The sequence below is a fragment of the Chroicocephalus ridibundus genome, chromosome Z, assembly GCF_963924245.1.
Source record: "Chroicocephalus ridibundus chromosome Z, bChrRid1.1, whole genome shotgun sequence".
NCBI lineage: Eukaryota > Metazoa > Chordata > Aves > Charadriiformes > Laridae > Chroicocephalus > Chroicocephalus ridibundus.
Window position 1 is genome coordinate 61,307,652 of NC_086316.1, and position 21,174 is coordinate 61,328,825.

At 40.6% G+C, this 21,174-nt stretch overlaps 2 protein-coding genes across 2 annotated transcripts in view; one reads left to right on the forward strand and one right to left on the reverse strand.

The window, feature by feature from the left end:
• Window positions 1–2,799, reverse strand: part of DMGDH (dimethylglycine dehydrogenase) — a 48,101-nt gene extending 45,302 nt beyond the window's left edge. The window contains exons 1-2 of the mRNA XM_063320464.1: window positions 2,513–2,799; window positions 665–830 (exon numbers count right to left, since the gene is read on the reverse strand). Coding sequence (XP_063176534.1) covers window positions 665–830; window positions 2,513–2,634 — 288 coding nt within the window. The 5' untranslated portion in view covers window positions 2,635–2,799. The remainder of the gene's footprint in view (window positions 1–664; window positions 831–2,512) is intronic.
• A 119-nt stretch (window positions 2,800–2,918) lies between these two features.
• On the forward strand, window positions 2,919–20,600 carry LOC134508626 (betaine--homocysteine S-methyltransferase 1). The gene is made up of 8 exons (XM_063320465.1): window positions 2,919–3,071; window positions 6,745–6,877; window positions 10,783–10,901; window positions 12,818–13,009; window positions 13,597–13,744; window positions 14,625–14,807; window positions 18,864–19,092; window positions 19,592–20,600. Exons 1-8 carry the CDS (start codon window positions 3,033–3,035, stop codon window positions 19,764–19,766), a joined length of 1,218 nt encoding a protein of 405 aa, XP_063176535.1. The 5' UTR covers window positions 2,919–3,032; the 3' UTR covers window positions 19,767–20,600.
• The last annotated feature ends 574 nt before the right edge of the window (window positions 20,601–21,174 follow it).

Sequence of the window (21,174 nt, forward strand, 5' to 3'; positions counted from 1 at the left end):
GCACAAGTACGTCCATGTGATTAACATTATTAAAGGACGTGTTCCCACCCTGTCATTATTACATGTATGTCTTTTTAGTTCTTTTCCTTAGAGTACAGACAAACACTCAGCCTTAAAAAACCCCACAGTGTACAGTTGATGAATGCTCCTCCGAGATTTTGTGTAATATCAGCGGTGGCAGGCAAGAAAGCTCATGTCTCTAATCCTCTTTTTCAGGATGGCACATATACAAAAAATAATTACACATACAATAATGCCAAATTTCACATTTCTGGTTTATGCATGCCAGTGCAACCACTTCCAGTTATAAAGTCTGAAGTATAAATCAGATTGCCTTAGAAGGCCCAAGTTAAAATAAAGTTTAAAGTCTAAACCCGGTTAACTGCCAAAAATGTGTAATAATAATGTTAGCTTCCAGTAATTTCAAAATACAGTATTTGTCCCAATTTTTACAAATGAGAAAAGTGTACTATGGATAGCTGAACTAACTTTTTAAAACTCATACAGCCAATCTATAAAGAGCTCAGTGTTAAAGTTTGTGTGTATAAAATAACCAAGATAGTTAATCTCTGGAAGGCCAGGGAATAGAAAGGTAATGAAACTCCCTTCACCATTAGATACACAAACGGCTGTTAATCTGAGAGATTAACAAAATATTTCTTACTGCATGCCAAGTAGATCCTGCAGTGAGCTCAGATTTTTCTAGCAGAACAACATCCTTCAAGCCAGCCTTAGCCAAGTGGTAGGCTAGACTCACACCAACACAACCACCTCCAATGATCACTGTGTCTGCTCTGTCCTTCCCCAAGGAAGGAGATGAGGTTTCTTTCCTGGGGGGAAAAAAAGCCACAACAAATTACAGACAGTTACAAAGAGACAATTGCACTTTTGTCCATGTCTTTTGTTTACTGCTCCAATCATAATATAACTTTGTGCTTGCTTGGAGTTTACAGACACCTAACCTGTTCACTATTATCTTCTTTTAAAGTAAATGGTCTAAAAGGGTCATATACATACACCGTAGTAACACCAAAACCAAAGCAAGTTTGCTTCCACTCACAACTTTAAATCTTTGCTATTTGTCCAATATATCCTTATATGTAGATCCTATTTCTCAATAAGAAACTGCACCCCCAAAGTGACAGTGTCAAAACCAGAGTTTTCGGAAGTGCTAAGGTATAGGCATCACAAAGGGAGCGTCTTTAAAAAATGCCTACTTAGTAAGACCCCTTAATAAATTTCTAAAGCCAATGTCAGCAGACTACATCAGTGTATGTGTTCATGAACAATGAAACTTAGTACTTATTTTCATGTTCTGTCTATTTTGACATGTTCTACTTTGATGAAGTCAAAACATTGCAGAAACAGGTTTTTGTCAATGGCACACACCTGCTACTACACCATGCTGCATTTCCACAAGCACTTTAATCCAGCATAAACCAGAACTGCTGCCACAGGCAGCCCCATTCCCCTCCATCTCATCTCATCCTCCTCTCTACTGCCCCATCCACAGACAGCCAAGCGGCAAGCCAGATCAGCAGATGTATCCCAATTTTAAAAAGGCCATTTTTTTGGATGTGAGACAAGGCAGGGCCTCTTAATACAGTAGCAGCACAGACTACTGTGAAATCACGGTGCTCTCTCCTTTCAGGACAGTTAATCAACACTCAATTTTATCTCCCCCCGGTCCTTGTACATTTCCTTTTGCAGCTTCTCTGGCAAAAGGCTTTCTAATGTGTAACTAGTCTTCCACCCATCCTCCACTCAGAAATCAAAGCTATTAGTTGTATGTATTACAAATGGAGGTCTCATAAAATAATACAACATTTTAAATGCAAATACAGGAGGAATATGCACCATGCTTATTTGCTGTGCGGCAATGAATGAAAAGCAAAATAAATGGGATCACTGGACACCACAGGTTTTCTATGGTGCACCACACACTTGCACGTGCTCTTTTTTGAGATTACATATTAATTTTTGCAAGTTAACCATACACTGTTAAACAGCCAGATGTGAGACACTGACACCAGCTCCTCTACTGAATTTTGAGGCACGTGGTAATCAAGGTGAAGCGCAGGGGCTTTTCTCGTGCCTCTTTAATGCCATGAGTTTGGCATTCCTCACCTGTCAGCTCTTTTCAAACCTTTTCTTCCAAATGCAGGAGCCGGGTGAGAGCCGCGGGGTTACCTTCCGGGCTAACTACACGCTTCACCCCGGCATTCACTCCCGCCGGTTGAAACAGCTCCATTTCAGCTCGCCGATACGGCCCCGTACACAACGGCAGGGATCCCCGCACACTCACGCTGGGCTGGGCCGCGGACGTGCGGGGCGCCGGGGGGAGATGCACCCCCTGCCCGCCCCTCGGCGGCCGGCAGCAGGAGCCCCATTCCCCTCACCACCTTCCCCTCACCGCCCCCGCCCGGCGCGTAGGCCAGGGGCTCACAGCCGCGACCGTCAACGGCTCCTCCGCCCGCGTCCCCCACCCCGCCCCGGCCCGGCCCTCACTCACCGCCCCTGCGCGCCCGCCGCGCCGCTGAGGGCCCGCAGGGCGGCCGCGGCGAGGGGTTCGGGCCGGCCGCCGCGGCGGGGGACCGTCAGCCGCCGCAGGGCTCCTCGCAGCACCCCGCTCATCGCGCCGGCAGCCGGGATGGAGAGCGCTGGCTCCGCGCCTCTCCCGACGGCGTCCCGTCCCGTCCCCTGGCTGCCCCCGCCGAGGCCAGCCCTCACGGAGGAGGTCGCCGGCCCGCCCCTTGGTTGAGGGGGGCAGCCCGGGGGAGTAACCGGCGCCTCGCGACCTCGAGCCAAGCGGGGGCGGTGGCGGGAGGGCGCGGGGCAGCCCCGGGCAGTGCCAGGGCGCTCCGCGGGGTCAGGGGCCGGGCCGGGCGGGCGTGTCGCCCGCAGCGCTGCCCACCGCGGCCCGCCTCCTCCCCGCGCTATAAAGCTGCGGCCGCAGCGCACCGGGGTATCTCCAGCTTCCAGCCGAACCGTCGGGGCTGACTCGAGAAGCCGGAGTGCCTGGGGCGAGGAAGATGCTGCCCATCGGGAAGACCACGAAACAGGGCAAAAGGGTAATTCTCCCGTCTCCCTCCCTCCCCTCGCTCAGCCCCGCTCCCCCGGGGGCCCGTCCCGCTGCCCGCCGCCGTCCCCTTCGGGACCTGCCCCGTCGGGAGCGGGCGGCAGGAGTCTGGCAGCGGCATCGGGCAGAGCTCGGCCCTGGGCCGGGCTGTGGCGCCCCTGCGCCCGGCCACCTTTCCCGCCTGCCCGGGATCCTGCCTCGGGACTCTCCTGGGGAGCTGCTGCTAAACTGGCACGACCCGCGAACCGCCCTTGTTAACCTCCGGTAAGGTACTGAGTGTTGCTGCAGGTAAGGTCGGATTGTGAAAAGCTAAAGTAAAGCCACAGTAATAACTATACCTATTCAGCATTGAGCCGTTACAGGCATTTGGACACCGTTACGAGACAGATAGATTAGATTGAACTTAATGCTGTAACGGCTCATAGAATTTTGATTTCTCTGAACACATCAACTGCAGCCACCAAAGTTCAGAACCATTTTGCATAATAGTATTTGATATGCAAACTAAGCAGTGCTTGCAACACATTAAAATTGTCAATATTTTAGGCATAAACTGTCATTGGATGGGATTTCTTTTACCAGCATCTTGACAACTCTATTTACAAGCCCCATATTGCTCTTCTCTTGATTTATATGACCAAATATCAACAGCATTTCTAATATGAGCGCAGTCTCCAATATATGCATGCTCTTTTATATGCACCCTCATTTAGCTAAAGAAATAAACTGGTATAAAAAGTTATCCAGGCATCAGCCATTCTGGCCATTAATGCAAACATATGAGCAATGTCCAAATCAAACTCTCTCACATGTATCAGTACTGCTACCCTGCACTGCTGCTTGGAAAGGTCAGTGGAAGCATGTATTCTGTCTTCTCTTCATAAGGATGCTATTATCGTTAATAGGATATTTCTTACTCAGAACTGGTTTTACTGGGTTTTATGTTGGATGGTTGGACTTGGTGATCTTAAAAGTCTTTTCTAACCTAAATGATTCTATGATTCCATCTATTGCCTGTAAGTGTAGAGTAAGAGAACAGAAGGATAGGGAAGAAGTCTATGAGCTCTAGGCCTTTCAGGTAGATCCATTATAAAGGAAGGAGGTGGGGAGGTACTTGTTCGGCTTTTTATTTTTTGGCCCATGCTCATGCCACCTAACTTCAGATACCTAGCAGAAGGCAGTTGCCCTAAGCTCCCCCTACAGGTAATAGAGAGAGAGAAGCTTCTCTTGAGGGCTCACTTAAGGTCTGAATAGTTAGTTTGAGATGCTTTTTTCTCGCTACTGATGGAAAGGTAGGATATAGGTAGAGCAAGCACGTGTTTCATTTACATGGTTCAGTTACATTCCTTAAAGGTGGTTGAGGGAATATCTTCAGAGTTATGCACTCTTTCCATGGATAGATGCATGGACTATGTGGTGCAACTTCATTCGTGGTAGCAAAAGAAAAGCAGTGAAAAGATGGGTCAAAAAAGGTTTGGTTAGCTTTTTACATATACTGTTTCTTGTTATTTAATACCGGATCTTTATACTACCAGATCACCTGACAGTACAATTTTGATCTGGGTTGGGCACAAGCACAGAGCTGTAGGTCTCTGGGGCAGAACAAACCAATGGTGATGATGAGCTTATGCTAGCTGTATGCTGGTTGAATCAATGGTATTTTGCCCAGTATAGGTAAAGTAAAAATGGTGTGAAGAGATGATATCAGACCTTTAATAAAGGTTGCAAAAAAGTTATTTCTGTTTTAAGCCGATCTGAATTGACTAAGTAAGTTTGTATTAAGTATGTTGTGCTTTATAGTTATGTCACCTGCTATTAGATGCCCTGATGCTAGGTTTGATGTAACACAATATATTATGTATTAAGATGCTATGGACTATTCAGTCATGGCTTATGTTGCTTCTGGGTGTCAAAAGTGAAGATTATTTTAAGTGCAGTTTAAAAAAGCTAGAACTGTGAAGCAAAACTGTTGTTAAATCCTAGAAGTGACTTGTTAAAAGCAAAAAATTCTCTTAGTTGTAGTGCATTTAAATAGAATATCAATATATGATGTAAACATGTATCTATTACTTAATGTTCAGTTAACAAGCAATGACTGAGGCTGCTTGTACATTAAGATTTTTTTTCCTCTGCACTCTTGTTTTCTGCGTATGAAACTTCTGAAGCAGGCTCTGTCTATAACAGATTCCTTGGCAGGCAAAGGAAGCAGGGACTCAACCAGTGATCCCTTGGGTGCCTTTCTCTTGCTCCAGTTGAGGCATTCTATTACAACTGCAAATTACTTAATTGCAAACACAATCTTTCCAAAGCCTCCTGACATTTACACTTAGAACACAATTGCCCTGATAGACAGACATGACTGGTATAATCATTGAAAATTACTGAGCTTTGGAGATTCAGTATTGGAGACTGAGTTTTGCCCTGGTCCTGCTGAAATAAAGATAAGAGCTTGCACATTTTATTAAATTTATTTAGGTAATCGGGTCAATATTTTGGCAAGTCCACAATGTGCAATGGAATGTGATGCAGGGATTTGCAAGCCAACACTTGGCTAAGCTCATAAATCTGCACAGCAGGTGTATCTGTAAGGTGTATCTGTAATCCGTACAGAGAAGTGCTGCCACCTTGCTGCCGTGTGAGTGCCTGAGCCAGAAATGCTGATCCTCTCAGCCAGGCTTTGTAGGCTCCAAGTAGCCTTACACTGCTGTGCTTCATACTGAAACTGGCATAGTAGGCACAGTGCTCCTTCTTGTTGGAAATGCATGCTCTCATCCCCCTTAAAGGGTGGTGCCGAGATGTCATAAATGTTTGTCTTTTCTGGATATATGGTGTGAGATAATTGAATTCACGAAGGAGAAATTATCAAGAAAGATATTCTACTAAAGGTTGGAAGCTGATTGTTAAAAAACCCCTTCCTCTCAGCATGAAAACCACACTCAACTCTATGTCCACCAGCCTTTTCTTTTCTACTCCCTCAAATTTCATCTACTGAAAAGCTAGTGTGCTATCAAGAAAAAATAACTATGGTGGGAAATTTCAGTCTTACCTTTGATTAATTCTTTTCCTGTACCCACTACCATTGTTAATGTAATGGGTCTGCATTCATCCCCTTTTAAAAGAATATAGAATGATGGTTGTAATCCAATTGCAGAAATTAGTCCTTTTTAGAGTAATAGCAAGGTACTTTTTGGAAAATTTGAACATGACAATGAAGCAATGAAAGGAATACAAAAAATAATACATATTAGGTGCAACCAATATACGTTGTTCTCATGTTTTTCAATTTTACAAAAGAAATAATTACTACTTTCCTTGCATTAGCATGGAGTTCAAGGTGGAAGCAAGGTTAATCAGAGGGTGCTGTAAGGTTTGTAATCTGGCATCGTAAAACATTCTCTGGAATACAATAAAACTGACTAATGAAAAGTCTTATGTAATATATATGCACATATTAAAGCCTTATGTTGCAAAATGGACCATCTCCAATTCTTTAAACAGAATTTCAAGAATGAAATTAATTACTTTTTACTATTATGGCAAAGATGTTTCTGGTAGTCCACAAATATTTGCGTCTGCTTTGCAAGTAAAGGAAATGGCAACAAAGACAAAGAAGTCCACAAAACTGAAGAACTGTAATTGTTAAGCTTCCCTCCTGCTTTCTTCAGGGTATTCTAGAGCGCTTAGACGCTGGAGAAATTGTCATTGGAGATGGAGGATTTGTCTTTGCTCTTGAAAAGAGGGGATATGTTAAAGCTGGACCTTGGACTCCTGAAGCGACGGTAGAACACCCGGAAGCAGGTCAGTTTTACTGGGAAATGTAAATGACGTAAATGTAACACTGTAAAACAATGTAAATGATTGGCTAAATAACAAATATATAGGAACATGTAGTACGTTTTTAAATAAAAGTGTTGCTTGACACTGTAGAATTACACTGTTAAGAACAGCCTAAGAATCTATAAACTGAATGCTCATCTTACCCCTTTTTGTTGCTCTAACACTGGCCAAAAGCAGTTGGCTGGGTAAGAATATGAGTAGTGCAAACATACACTGATACCTCTCCAGAATACTCTCCCAGTCTTTAATAATTGGGGAGGGCCCAGGGGCCTTTTGACTCAGATGTGGTGTCTTTGTATTTAATAATATTCAGTGATTTCTCTCTGATGGATTTGTCCAGTCTGTCCTTGAGCTGATATAAATGTTATCATTTAAAACATCTTGTGAAAAAGAATTCTGCAGTTTTGTTGTGTTCTAGTCATGCTAGGACTTCTATATTGTTATAAATTAATATAGCTTGTTTACTAATTCTTTCAGGAAAATAGCAGCTTTTAATAACCAATGGAATTGAAGAGGAGTATTTCATGTATCTGGCTCCACTGTGATATGGGGAATGATAAACCTCATAAGAACCTAAGAATTGCAATAAACATTTAATGGAGTAACTCTCTTAAAGTGGATGGAGACAAAATGAGCAATCATTCCATGCCTTCCAGCATAAAGATTATAGTGTTTAGCATAAATAGTGCAAAAGCAGATCCTATCATCTATTTATGTATGCTTCATTACAAGAAAGCATTTCCCTCAGTAATCTGATGTGCAGTTAATCCTACAAGCCAATTCAGAATATCCTGGGGGGACAAAAAATTAGTCTTTTGTCCTCTATTTAGAAGGAAGAGGAGGGGAAGGACTCTGGCAGGGTCTGTCCCTACACATTCCATCTTATCCATAGCACTTATTCCATGCTCTTTATTTCTCCTTTGCTTATTTATTTTGCATCTCAGAAGCCCTTGACCCTCTCCATATGTCCTTTCAGGAAGTGCAGGTCTCAGTCCATGGGAAATGTAAGACACTGACTTACATAGAGGCAGATGGCTTAAACTGGCTAAACTGGCACATAAATTTGCTTTAAATAAGTGATCAGTAGTCATAGGTTAGAAACCATTCTTCAAAGAATTGCTCCTGATTTGCTAGAACATATTGCTCATCTGTAACGTAGTTATAACATTTTTGTAAGCCCGTTATAGGCTATTTATAAATGCACAAATACACCCTTCACTAGGTATGTATTAATTTCTTTTTGTGCAGTGTGCTGCCTCCCTCCATTACTGCTTTTTGCTCCTGCGTGCTCAAGGGTCATGTTACTTTGAAAGCAGGTGTAAAGAACAGAAGAAGCAACTGGCTGAGCCAGCTGCTGGTATAAAAACCATGTGACCACCAGATCTTCTTGCCTTTGTAAGGAAGGAGGGAAAAGGAGGGAGTTTCTAAGAATGTACCAAGGAAAGGGAGGGATGGGAAGAGTGAGTTCAAGGCCATTATCTCCATTACAAGAGAGAGGTTTTGCCAGACTGACAAGTTTAGAAATGGGATATAAATATTTTTTTTCTGAGCCGCGTCAGGTATTGCCCTGTAGTGAGCAATATGCATAATCACTTATTGCCCCCATCTCCTGTTAGCTTAAGTCTGTGTCTTTTGTGAAATGTCCAACTCATGGCAGATTGAAATGAAAACTCAGTGTTACACATCTGACTCCTAAAATGCATCAAATTGTTAATAACTGTTTAGCCTCATATGTGGCTGTCATCCCCATTTCTCAAATGCTGGAGGAAAACAAAGCTTCAGTAACATGCTGGAAGTCACACAAGAAGTAAATTGCACAGTGGTTCTGGTTTTTGATAGTGCAGGCTGCTGTGGGCTTGATAATTGTAATAGTGTGTTCTACTGGTAAAAACAATTTGCCTAGGGTTGAATGAGATTCAGGCTGATACTTAACAACACTATTCTTTCCCTCAAAATGTAGACCCATTCAAGAGTCTCCTGTTCACATACCTGATAGTTTGGGATATGATGTTCCTCAATGATATGTGTTAGGTTATGTTTCATTTGCCTACCTATGGCATCATCCTTATTCACAACAATTCCAGACATTGTTCTAGGAATGCAAGAAGCTTATCTAAAGAGCACTAACCATGGGGGTAAACAAATCTGGTTTATTACAGAAATGTCATAGAGCATATGAAAAAAGAGTCTACAGTTTTTTTACCTTTTCCTATTTCCTGTCTAGTTTTCATCAAAGATTTTTCATGGGAGACACTAGAAAAAAACAAAGTACAGAACACTGGAAGCATACAAGACAGCCCTTTTAGTTGGGGTCATTAGCCTATTTTAATGCTGTAGGAAAAAGAATGCTCCCTGCACTAGGAATGTTTTGACCCTGTGTAAAGTTTGTAAGACTGAAAATTGATCCTGGTAGGTCAGGGACATTCCAGGGACTCTTTGAACTGTACCTCTGCTATGATCTATGTTCCTGGCTAGGTCATTGTAACTGCTGGGAAAAGAAGCATTGTGTTAAGTCACAGTGTGGTTACCCAAGGCTGTAATTAGAAATTAAATACTGTACTACCAGAGAAAAGCAAGGGACGCTACACTGTTCCTTCAATGAAAGCAGACGTGCCTGCATGTATGCAGATTGACTCTAGCAACTCAAACTGCTGTTTTTGCTTTGCTGGCATAAAAGGCTGTGTTTGTTGCATCTGAAGGGAATAATTTTATTCTCATGACACATTAACACATTTCCATAATGACACAGATTGTCTGTAGACAATGAGGTGTGATAAACCAGGACTTCACAAAAACTTTTACAGACATCTGCCACAGAAACTGTAGCGTGTGTGTGTCTAGGGAATAATATCTAGGGAATAAATTATTCCTGTATTTGCTATAAGCTGTTGAGCATTTTGACTCTGTTTTACATAATCAGTAGTGTTCTAGAAATTATTATAATTATGGTTCTGTGGGTATACATATAAAATCAATTAACAGCTCCTGTTCTGTTCCTGCTGTGGTGATTGCAGTATACTGCTTACAGTGATGAAGGCAGAACTAGCATTACAGAGCTTGCTCCCGAAGTCTTAATCTAGGCAATTTGTCCATTAAAAGTAATACCAACCCTTCGTTCATAAGAAGTGTTGGCTCTGTAGTGAAATCATCATGTGTTGACTTAAGGGAAGAATTAAGTCTGTGTTGCAAGTCACTTTTATGGAGCATCATCTTTAAATTAAGGATGTATTTAGCAAAACAGAGCATTGGATTTAGCTGACTACAGTCAGCTAGAGTTTTGTTGGGGGTGGGGCAGAACAGAAAATACAAAATAGAGGCGGTAATGGAACACTATATTCTTCCATGTAAGTATCATCTTGTCTCTTAATTTGTTGCCATGATAATTTCTTCTATTTCCTTCTTCATAGTCTAAAAGCTAAGCAAATACGGCTTTTTCATTTGATAAGCTTTTTGTCTGGTATTCCTTGTTATGCTTTCATGTTCTTACATCAGATGTCGGCTTTCCCTTCCTAAACCACTATATGGTTCTATAAAATAAAATTGGGAGGTCTGAAGGACTGCAGAGCGTAGAAGATAGGCAAGGTGCATGCAAAACTGAATCTACTGATAAACTAAATAGAAATCTTCAGTCATTCTCAGCAGAGAATAACAAAAGAGGAAGTTTTCTATCTAATGTTCTCAGAGTGCGAAGAAAGAAATTCTACACAGATTGGGGTACTGCTTCTACTCTCTCATAGTGGCTCTTCTAATAAATACAGTATCACTTATTTTACACTAACATTACTTCAATAAACATTTAATTTTGAGATAACAACAGTAATAACCGTGCCAAAAATCTATTATTTGTCTCTTTTAATTCTTTGCAGTTCGTCAGCTTCACCGAGAGTTCATCAGAGCTGGATCCAATGTTCTGCAGACATTCACGTTTTATGCCAGTGAGGACAAACTAGAGAACAGAGGCAATTATGTAGCTGAGAAAATAAGCGTGAGTAAAGCTCTGTGTCAATATGAAGAGCTGTTTCAATATGGAGATAAGAAATAAAAGGAGTGATTAGAAATAAAAGGAGTGATTTCAAAAGCTTTAATAGAGAAATTATCAAGTACTTTCACACTTTGTCATAACAGGTTTTGGCTATATTCGAGGACCAAAGAATGAGATGATCCATTTACAGAGTTTGGAATAGCAAGAAAGACAAGGTTAAAGGACAAAAAAAATAATAAAAATAACAAAATGGGGCAAGGATGAAGCGAAGAAAGAGGATGCCCACATCATATTTTTTCCATCTGAGGCGATCAGTTTACTGGAATTTTGATGCAAAGAGTATAGGGAGGAATAAAGGCACAGAGAGCAGAATCAGTGAAAAAAAGAAATGCTTTAACATTCAGAGAAACAAATCAATGGCAAAAATGATGAAGAATCATAGAGAATAATGACTGGCTAATGAGAATGGAATGTTTCTTAGAACCATGTCTTCAATAAAGTAACAACTAACTTCTGGCATAAACATTTCTAGATAGTTCCTTTGAGAGTAGAAGGTTTGCCATTGAGTGTTTTCTCTGATCCCTTACCCTTTGGTCCTATTGTCTATTTCAACCTCTGCGAAGTAGAGAAGATTCTCTAGGGGACAGGGAGGAAGGAATATCTTTGTATCTGTGAAGATATTCCAAGTCAGAAATTAGAACAATCTGGACACTAGGGAAACACTTGAGGCTTAATTAAGAGGTCATACCAAAATGTCATATGACAAAATTTATCTGAAATGCTGTACCTTTATATTCAATAGATGCAACATTGAAATGTCTGAATTGGTAGTCCCAGAATCACAGGGCCTCTGCAACAAGCCATGCTGCAATGCTTGTTGCCATGCAAAATTATAAGGGCTGGACAGGAAGTTGGTATTTGGAATTCATTGCAGCAAAGCTTTGAAGATTGATTTGCTGCCAGTTCTAGAAGCAGGTTCCTCCAGGCTTTAACTGGTTTATGTCTCCACCTCCTGGAGCTCCCAGACACGTACCTGAGCACAAATGCAAATGTAAGACAGTCTGTCAGCAATTAAAAATCAGCTGGGTCTTCTGAGGCAGCCATGGAAAACTTCAGCTGAGAAAAACCTATGATTCTAAGTAGTAAGTAGTAAGTAACCTAAGTAGTAGTAGTAAGTAACCTATGAAAAACCTAGATTCTAAGTAGTCCGTGAGCTGCAGAGAAACATGCTCTAATCCGTACCTGTTATCTACCCCAAATAATGATTCTTTTTCCAAAGTTTTTTTTTCTCAGCTTAACCTCTTTTTTCTAGTCATTCTGATTTAGGTATGGAGGGAATGTGTCTTTCACTCTAGGTAATTAATTAATCATATATAGTGATAACTTTCCCTTGACTACTATTCTTCAATTGGTAACTTTTACATCAGATAATTAATGATATATATTTTAAAATGCCTCAAATAACTCTATGTGAATGTTATATCTGAAATTTTGAAAATTATCAAAATACTAAAACAAATTCTAAAAAAATCAATTGAAATTACTACATGTTTTGTATGTCAGAAGAAAAGCATACACTTAAGTGTAACTAACTCGTTTTCTAAGGGGCAAAGAAAATTCCATTTCACACCAAACATTTCTTTTTTCTAGACTATCTGTGTAAGATGTATTAAAGGTAATGTGTTTTGTAGTATTTGATAATACGATAACTTAGAGGTGTCAAGAAATGTGTTTCCTAATTTTACCATTTTTTTGAAAGACACTGGTCTTTCTAATCAATATTATTTAAAAATACATTTAAGTTATAAAAGAACATGAATAAGCCATTATGGCTTTTAATTTTTTTTGTCCTTTTTGTACTCTGAATTTACATGCTTATCTCTGACCAGGTAAAACTGACATAATCTATATCCATACAGTGCCAGAAAGTGAATGAAGCTGCTTGTGACATTGCAAGAGAAGTGGCTAATGAAGGCGATGCTTTAGTAGCTGGAGGAGTCAGTCAAACACCATCATACTTAAGCTGCAAGGATGAAGCAGAGGTTAAAGCAGCCTTTCGAAAGCAACTAGAAGTCTTTATGAAGAAGAATGTGGACTTCCTAATTGCAGAGGTAAATCTGTAAAAAAAGCCTATGTCTTCAGCTGCCACAGTGCTAACTTTATGATGTCTGGCCTACTTTAGGGAGTACAAGTATATATTGCTTCCTCCATTAAAAATTTCCATTATGCTTTTATTCCAGTAGTATTAGGTATTTTTCTAAAGGCACAGCAGCATCTGCAAGCATCCTAGAATAGGACCTTGAAACCTAAATTTCTACCTCAGTCAAGTCAAATTCTGTACTAGTACAAAGAGGATGGATTATTGTGCTCTTGACAAGTTTTTATTTCTTCTTATACACTGTAAGCAATCAACCTAAGGTGACTTTTCTAGGTGAAAATAGTCCTTTGGGGATAAATCTCTGATTAACCTCCTGTATGGGCATTCTTATTCTGAAACCATTAATTTTTTATCTAGTTTTACTTACTGGCTTTTTATAATCCTTTTCTAACTGTGTGGTCAGTGAACTTAATTGAATTCTGTTAGTGTAAATCAGAAATGAATCAAGTCACTGCATTGATGGTGAATTTGAGGTCTAGATTAATGTGTTTATGCTTCATCTCCGAGAAACAGAAGTAGTCCAGTTTAAATTTCTTTCAGTATTTTGAACATGTTGAAGAGGCTGTTTGGGCAGTTGAAGTTCTAAAAGAATCTGGAAAGCCAGTTGCAGCTACAATGTGCATTGGTCCAGAAGGAGACATGCATGGTGTACCCCCTGGACAATGTGCTGTCCAACTGGTAAAGGCTGGTAAGAATCTATTTTAATATGCCCTTTAAAAGTATGGAACACAGTAAAGTCCTTACGTATATATGGATGTGTATATCAAGTAGATAGCTTTCCAATTGTATCTGATAAAAGTTTTGAGCCTATAGAAAGGTTTTTATGTGTACTTTACTAGAGCAGTCTTGTAAAAAACATACAAAAATGCAGCTATTAAATCCTTGTTAACCAGGATGGTATTGGGAGCAGTAGCCACAGGCAGCTGATACTGAATGGCGCAAAATCCTAAACCTGCTCAAATCTGGTTACAGAGACAACCTCAAATTCTGGAAACATAAGCAGAATCCAAAGCCACATTTGATTCTCTGCTTACGTTTTTAGACATGTATGTGGCACAGTTCAAACCCAGGATGAGATAGAGGATGAAAAAATTCATCTTTTTGCCTATCAAAGGCTGTGTTTCCTGCAGGACAAGGGGAAGGGCAGAAGAAATTAATCAGGGGCATAATGAATGATGGTACAGGGGTTTATTATATCCATTCTGAACTACTTTTTTCCTTTGGAGTTAGAGTTGAAATCCTAAGAAAGAACCTGTGTTAGGAATCTGCTAGCTGTTTGCATACATGGCTGTACATAGTCAGTCTCCACTGATTAAGCAGTGGTAAGAAAAGCAACTGTATGAGGGTGGGAGATGTGATTCTTCATCAGGAAGGTAAAGAGGAGTGCAACTGAGATGTAAATGGAATGATCAGCCTCAGGACAGTTGAGGCTGGCTCTAACCCAACTGCCTTATTTTCATAATGCTGGTGTAAAGATGGACTGCTCTGCTTTTGGAGTGCTGTGGCTAAGAACTTTCACCTCCCACTTCCTAGAGAGATGTGACTTGAAGTTATTCTCCTCCTCCTAGGTGCTTCTATTGTTGGAGTCAACTGCCATTTTGATCCAGATACTTCCCTGGAAACTGTGAAACTGATGAAAGAGGGCTTGCAGGCTGCCAAACTGAAAGCCCACCTGATGTCCCAACCACTTGCTTTCCATACACCTGATTGTGGAAAGCAGGGTTTTATTGACCTTCCAGAATTTCCATTTGGTAAGATAAGGTTATCTTTTTTTTAAATCTTTTTTTTCTTATTATTTTTATTGCCTGTTCCTTTTATTTTTTTCCCTAGCTTCTAGTAAAGCTGAAGCTGCAAGGTGTCCTTCTATATAGAACGATGAGTCCAAATTATCCTGACTGGCATTTTCCTCAGAGGGATTGCAGTGTAATATTGGATCGAAGATCATCCACATAGTGAGAGTACTTCAGTAGTATAACAGCATGTAACTGAAAGTGAAATTATGATGAAAACAGTTAAAGTGCCACAACCTAAACTCAGTTTAAAAATGTAGCACTTCCTCATGCTGTAGAATCTTGTTCAGGACAACTAAAAACAGTCCAAAGAAATTAAGAAGAGCAAATACACTAAAAAAATCCCAGACTTAAATGCTTTTGCATTGGAGCTCCCCAGGGCTAAGGCATTGATCCAACAGTCCCTATAATGTTTACCCGTGTAGGGATTTAATGTACAATGCGTATGCAGAACTGGATATAGGTGCATGATTATTGCACTCACAATGGTTCAGTCTTGCAAGTGCAACTGTCTAATACAAGTGAGATTAGAGAGAAACCAGAAGAGGGAATAAGTTCTTTGATGTTGCTAACAAATGGACTAGCAGCTTGGAGATGTATTCGTCACATGTGTGCTCAGAAGAAATTCTACAAAGACCGAAAGATTCAGCCACTTTATGTGTAATGTAAGGCTTGTGTATTTAGGGCTTATTTCCACCTGGGATGTGGAAGATCACATCCCTTTAAGATAAGAGGACAAAATCAGCCTAATAATTTTAAAAATTATTAGAAAAATGCGTTCATTTTCAAGTATCATACACTCTTTCAGTTCAGACTATAAAATAAGGTATTAAAACATTTGAAACTTGAATTTATAGCAAGAAAAAATTGAGACTGATGTAACTTTCAGAAAGATTTTTTTTTTTAAATTCCTCTCTTTATGTTCTTTACATAAACGAAGGAAAGTGAATAAAGCATGAGCCTGAGGCATTCATTAAATGATAATAACATGTCTGAGTTCTGAAAATATTCTTGGATGTTTAAAAGTGTTAGGAACTCATTTATCCTATTCATTCCTTCATATAACTCCTCTGATTGCAAGCAAAAAAAGACAGAACAGATGCAGTAAGTAATCAAGTGAATTGAGGGATTGACTCTTTGGTTTGTTATGGTTCTTGGCTTGTATGTTATAAGCAATCTATATGAGATGTCAGCTTTCAGAAATTTCATGAGTCACGCAGGGATACCTTCCACTAGATCAGGTTGCTCAAAGCCTCATCCAGCCTGGCCTTGAACACTGCCAGGGATGGGGCATCCACAACTTCTCTGAGCAACCTGTTCCCATGTCTCACCACCCTCATCATAAAAAATTTCTTCCTAATATCTAATCTAAACCTACCCTCTTTCAGTTTAAAACTGTTACCCCTTCTCCTATCACTACACTTGCTGATAGACTCCTTTCCCATCTTTCCTGTAGGCCCCTTTCAAGTACTGTAAGGCTGCTATAAGGTCTCCCCAGAACTGCCATACTCCAGATGGGGTCTCACCAGAGCAGAGTAGAGGGGCAGAATCACCTCCCTCAACCTGCTGGCCATAGTTCTTTTGATGCAGCACAGGATGGAATTAGCTTTCTGGGCTGCGAGTGCACATTTCTGGTAAACATTCAGTTTTTCATCCACCAGTACTGCCCCATCCTTGTCCGCAGGGCTGCTCTCAATCCACTCATCCCCCAGCCTGCATCCATATTTGGAATTGCCCTGACCTTTGCACTTGGCCTTGTTGAACTTCATGAGGTTTGCACGTGAAGTTCAAACCTCTCTAGTCTGTCAAGGTCCTCTGGATGGCATCCTGTCCCTCTGGAGTATCAACCAGGCCACTCAGCTTGGTTCATCCACAAACTTGCTGAGGGTGCACTCAGTCCCACTGTCCATGTCCCCAACAAAGATGTTAAATAATACTGACTGGTCCCAATATAGACCCCTGAGGGACACCACTCATCACTGGTCTCCACCCAAATATCGAGCCATTGACTGCAACTCTTTGAGTGCGACCATCCAGCCAATTTCTTATCCACTGAGTGCTCTTCCTGTCAAATACAGGTCTCCATTTTATGTCCAAGGATGTTGTGTGGGACTGTATCAAATGCCTTGCTCTAGTTCAGGTAGATGACATCTGTTGCTCTTTCGTTATCCACCAATGCTGGAACCCCACTGTAGAAGGCCACCAAATTTGTCAGGCATGATTTGCATGCCATGAAGTGAAGCCATGATGGCTGTCACCAATCACGTTTCTTTTCCATGTGCCTTAGAATAGTTTCCAGAGGAAATGCTCCATGATCTTGCCAGACACACGGGTGAGACTGACTGGCCTATAGTTCTCTGGGTCTTCCTTTTTTCCCTTTTTTAAAAATGGGGGTGATAGTTTCCCTTTTCCAGTCATTGGGAACTTCACCAGTCTGCCACAACTTTTCAAATACGATGGACAGTGGCTTAGCAACTTCATCTCCCAGTTCCCTCAGGACTCTTGGATGCATCTCATCAGGTCCCACATATTGTGACAGGGTGGGTGATGGAGGAGACAGGGAAACACTCTATACTGTTCCCCTGGAGTTTAGTTGCTTATACAGGTATAAATTGAGTGCAAGATGCTGCATTCTTACTGTTGATCATTTTGTATCAATTTTGTATTAGCTTTTTAATGATATAGTAGAGACAAGGAAATAATGAATTTGTGCTTCTGATGCTTTCACATCTGCAGCAGTGTTCACAAGCTTACTTTTATTTAAACAGCTTTCTAAGATAGCTTTATATGGTTTTCCTTCTGGTATTAGACCATTTACTTTTCCTTTGTCCAGTCTTTCCCTCTGAGACCAATAACTTTCTGTTTAAGAACATTTCAGTTTTTTCCTTCTGCTTTTATTTTCTGAACCTGTCTCTTAACTACCCATTGTACTTAGAGTAGATCTGCTTTGTATACCTTCTTTCATGTTAGGCGTTTTTGGGAAAGGGTGTAGGGAAAAGAATCCTACCTTTCTGCTGTTTTACTGGAGCCTTACTACCTCATCACAGCTTCTTTGCCCAGCAGAGTGTTCAGTGCACAGACATCACGCCGAATTTGCCTGATAACCATGCTGGTTCATCTGCATATGTGCATAACGAAATGGGAGACATTTTATTCCTTTATTCCTGTATTTTTATTCCTTAAAGTTTCTTCTTCAGTCCCTGGTCTTTTCTTTCAGTTCAGCCACTCTTGTGCCTCCTTCTCTTTGAGGTGTTCTATTCCTTGTTCATTTCACTTTCTGTTCCTTTACTTCCACAAGTCCTACCTCTCGGCTCTTTTATCCCTTCACTCTGCTCACCACAACATGCAACAGGGAGTAGAGTTCAAAATAAAGATTGCATCCTAACTTACCTACACACAGAACTTTCCACAAGGAATGAATTAGTTGGAGGCAGCAAGCTGGTTATGGCTGGGATTATAACTAAATAAGGGATGGGCTAAGAAATAGCTACAGATCCCAGCTGTCAGTGAAACAACTGGCTGCCACTAGCTGATCATGGAAAAAAGTGTAGTAAGCATTCCCAAGGAATAATGATCAGGCTTATTCCTACTGCAGGTAGACCGATGTCTTCTCCTTTCACGGATTAGAGGACTGCAATCAGATTTTCCAGATACTGTTTATTAGGATCTCTGTGGAAATGTGGACGTAACATTGAAAGTACGCCAACACTCTAGCTAAGAACTCTGGCAGAATGGCAAGCATGTGACTTAGGGCTTGATCAGTCTCAGAAGATGTTAGGTGCTGTTTTGCAAGGCCAAAAAAACCTTAAAACAAGCATAGCTCGGCAGAGCACAGCAGAATCTGAAAGATAGCCTTCTGAAAGTTTGCATCATTAATTCTAGCTCAGACAGTTCAAACATCTACATCTACAACCAGTTTTGCAAACAGCGTGCAAGTGTTTCAGCAATGTGATTTCTTACCAAAAATTGTGCTGAAATGGAGCATGGTGGAAGCTTAATATGTTAATGTCTTTGCAGGTCTGGAACCAAGAATTGTAACCAGATGGGATATTCAAAAATATGCAAGAAAGGCCTATGACTTAGGAATTCGTTTCATTGGAGGTTGCTGTGGATTTGAGCCATATCACATCCGAGCAATAGCTGAGGAGCTGGCTCCTGAAAGAGGATTTTTGCCAGAAGCTTCTGATAAACATGGTAGCTGGGGTGATAACCTCAGCATGCATACCAAACCCTGGGTCAGAGCAAGGTATGTATATCTGACCTGAAAAGCACACCAGCACACTCATTGCAAAGGCTTATATTGGTCCATGCAGCAGACTGGCTTAAATGATACGGAGGTCTAAATGTCACTGTAAACATTCTATGTGTTAATAATTTTGAAGAATTAAATCTGATCTGGGAGCAGAAAAAGAGGTGAAGGGGCAGTAGGAGAGCTCCAGAAATTCTCGTCCATCTTTAAAATAAAGATTTCGTCTGAATTAATGTGAAAGTAATTAATGAAAGTTAAGATCAAAACTTGACAAACTGTTGTAAAACAGCTCCTAATGGTGTCCCTTTCAAGGATGAAAAAATACTTTTTAAACATGTAGCATTTCATTGCATGCTTTCGTTCATACTTATGTATCTAAATATAAAGTCTGTCTGTGGAAGTTAGATGACCCTTTGCAATTGTCATTTAAGCCACACTTCCTTTAGTATTGTGAGGTGCTTGAAAAAAACCTCTGAATTTCCTTTTCTTTCTTTAGGGCAAGAAAAGAATACTGGGAGAATCTGAAGCCTGCTTCAGGCAGGCCATATTGTCCTTCAATGTCAAAGCCAGATGGCTGGGGAGTGACCAAAGGAGCCAGGGAGCTGATGCAACAGAAAGAAGCAACAACCAAACAACAACTGAAGGAACTCTTCCAGAAACAGAAGTTCTAATTCACTGCAGTTGTGTAAATGTTAGAATGATTTATCTATAGGCCATCTCGTGCTTCACGAGCAAATCTATGAAGATGAGTACCCTCTTGATTTATCAGTTAACATAAAATGAAAGAGGCAAAATGCAGAGCAAATGTGATTACAGATTAGATATGTCAAACTGATACTGAAATTTTTCTCTGGACAAATAGTTTAGGCAATACACAGTCAGAATCGGGTTTGGATTCTCATAATAACTGAGCTTCTGTCAGCTAGGTGCCATTAATTGGGTGGACACAGAAATACATGGAAAGTAATAATTGGCTCAAATTACCTGTGAAAAGAAAAAAAGACATCTATAAATACAGTATCAATTGACTTCCACTCCTGAGTCTGTTTTCAGTTTGGGAATATGTAGGAGCTTCCTCAAATCTCAAGAGTTTTTGAGGACTTGTTCAGGGACACACAAGGTGCCAATGCTTCAGACAGAGCTACTTATAGTCACTTCCTTGACTTCAAGAGAAAAAAGTAAACTGGGAAATACATCTTTTAATTGGAATCAAAAGATAAGGAGAATGAGATCTTGCAGAAATTTCTTACACAGAGGAAAAAGGTTCAGAGAACTTTTAGGGAAGAAAAATGACAGGTAAATAATTCACTGTTTTTGTCTCAAGGTACCACGTACACAAGATTTACTTCTCTGGAGACTAAAAGGCTTGAAAGATTATTCTGAAATTTGAAAAAAAATCAATCAAAAGTAATATGATGGAATAGTATTGGATTATCTTCACACCTTAAATCATAAGAGCTTAAACAGAATAATGTACCTCCAGTAAACAATTAATTTTCAAGTGATCCACCTGATTTCTTGATATCTCATTGGAAACACTTGGTTATCTCAAAATATCACTTAAAAACTGAAGCTTCCTAAAATATAACTCCTGTTTATAAGGGTAGTAGAACATTCCATGATTATTTTTTTTTTAAGGTGACTGATTCACTCTAGAATCTTAGCTATAAGAAGACATGAAAAACCCTGTTAGGAAATAGATCAATCCACCTAAGCTGGATTCATCTCCACAAACTCACTAGGAGTGAGCAGTGTGCTACTGCAGCAAAGAAAGCCAACAGGATGCTGGGTTGCATCCACAGGGGCATCACCAGCAGAGATAAAGATGTCATTATCCCACTCTACTCAGCACTTGTCAGGCCACACCTGGAATACTGTGTTCAGTTTTGGTCTTTGCTATGCAAAAAAGACGCAGACAGGCTGGAGAGGGCCCAGAGAAGGGCCACAAAGATGCTCAAAGGACTGGTAGGCTGCCGTATGAGGAAAGGCTGAGAGAACTGGCTTTGTTCAGCCTTGAGAAAAGAAGGCTTAGGGGAGGCCTTATCACCATGTCCCAGTCTTTAAAGGGTGGATACAAAG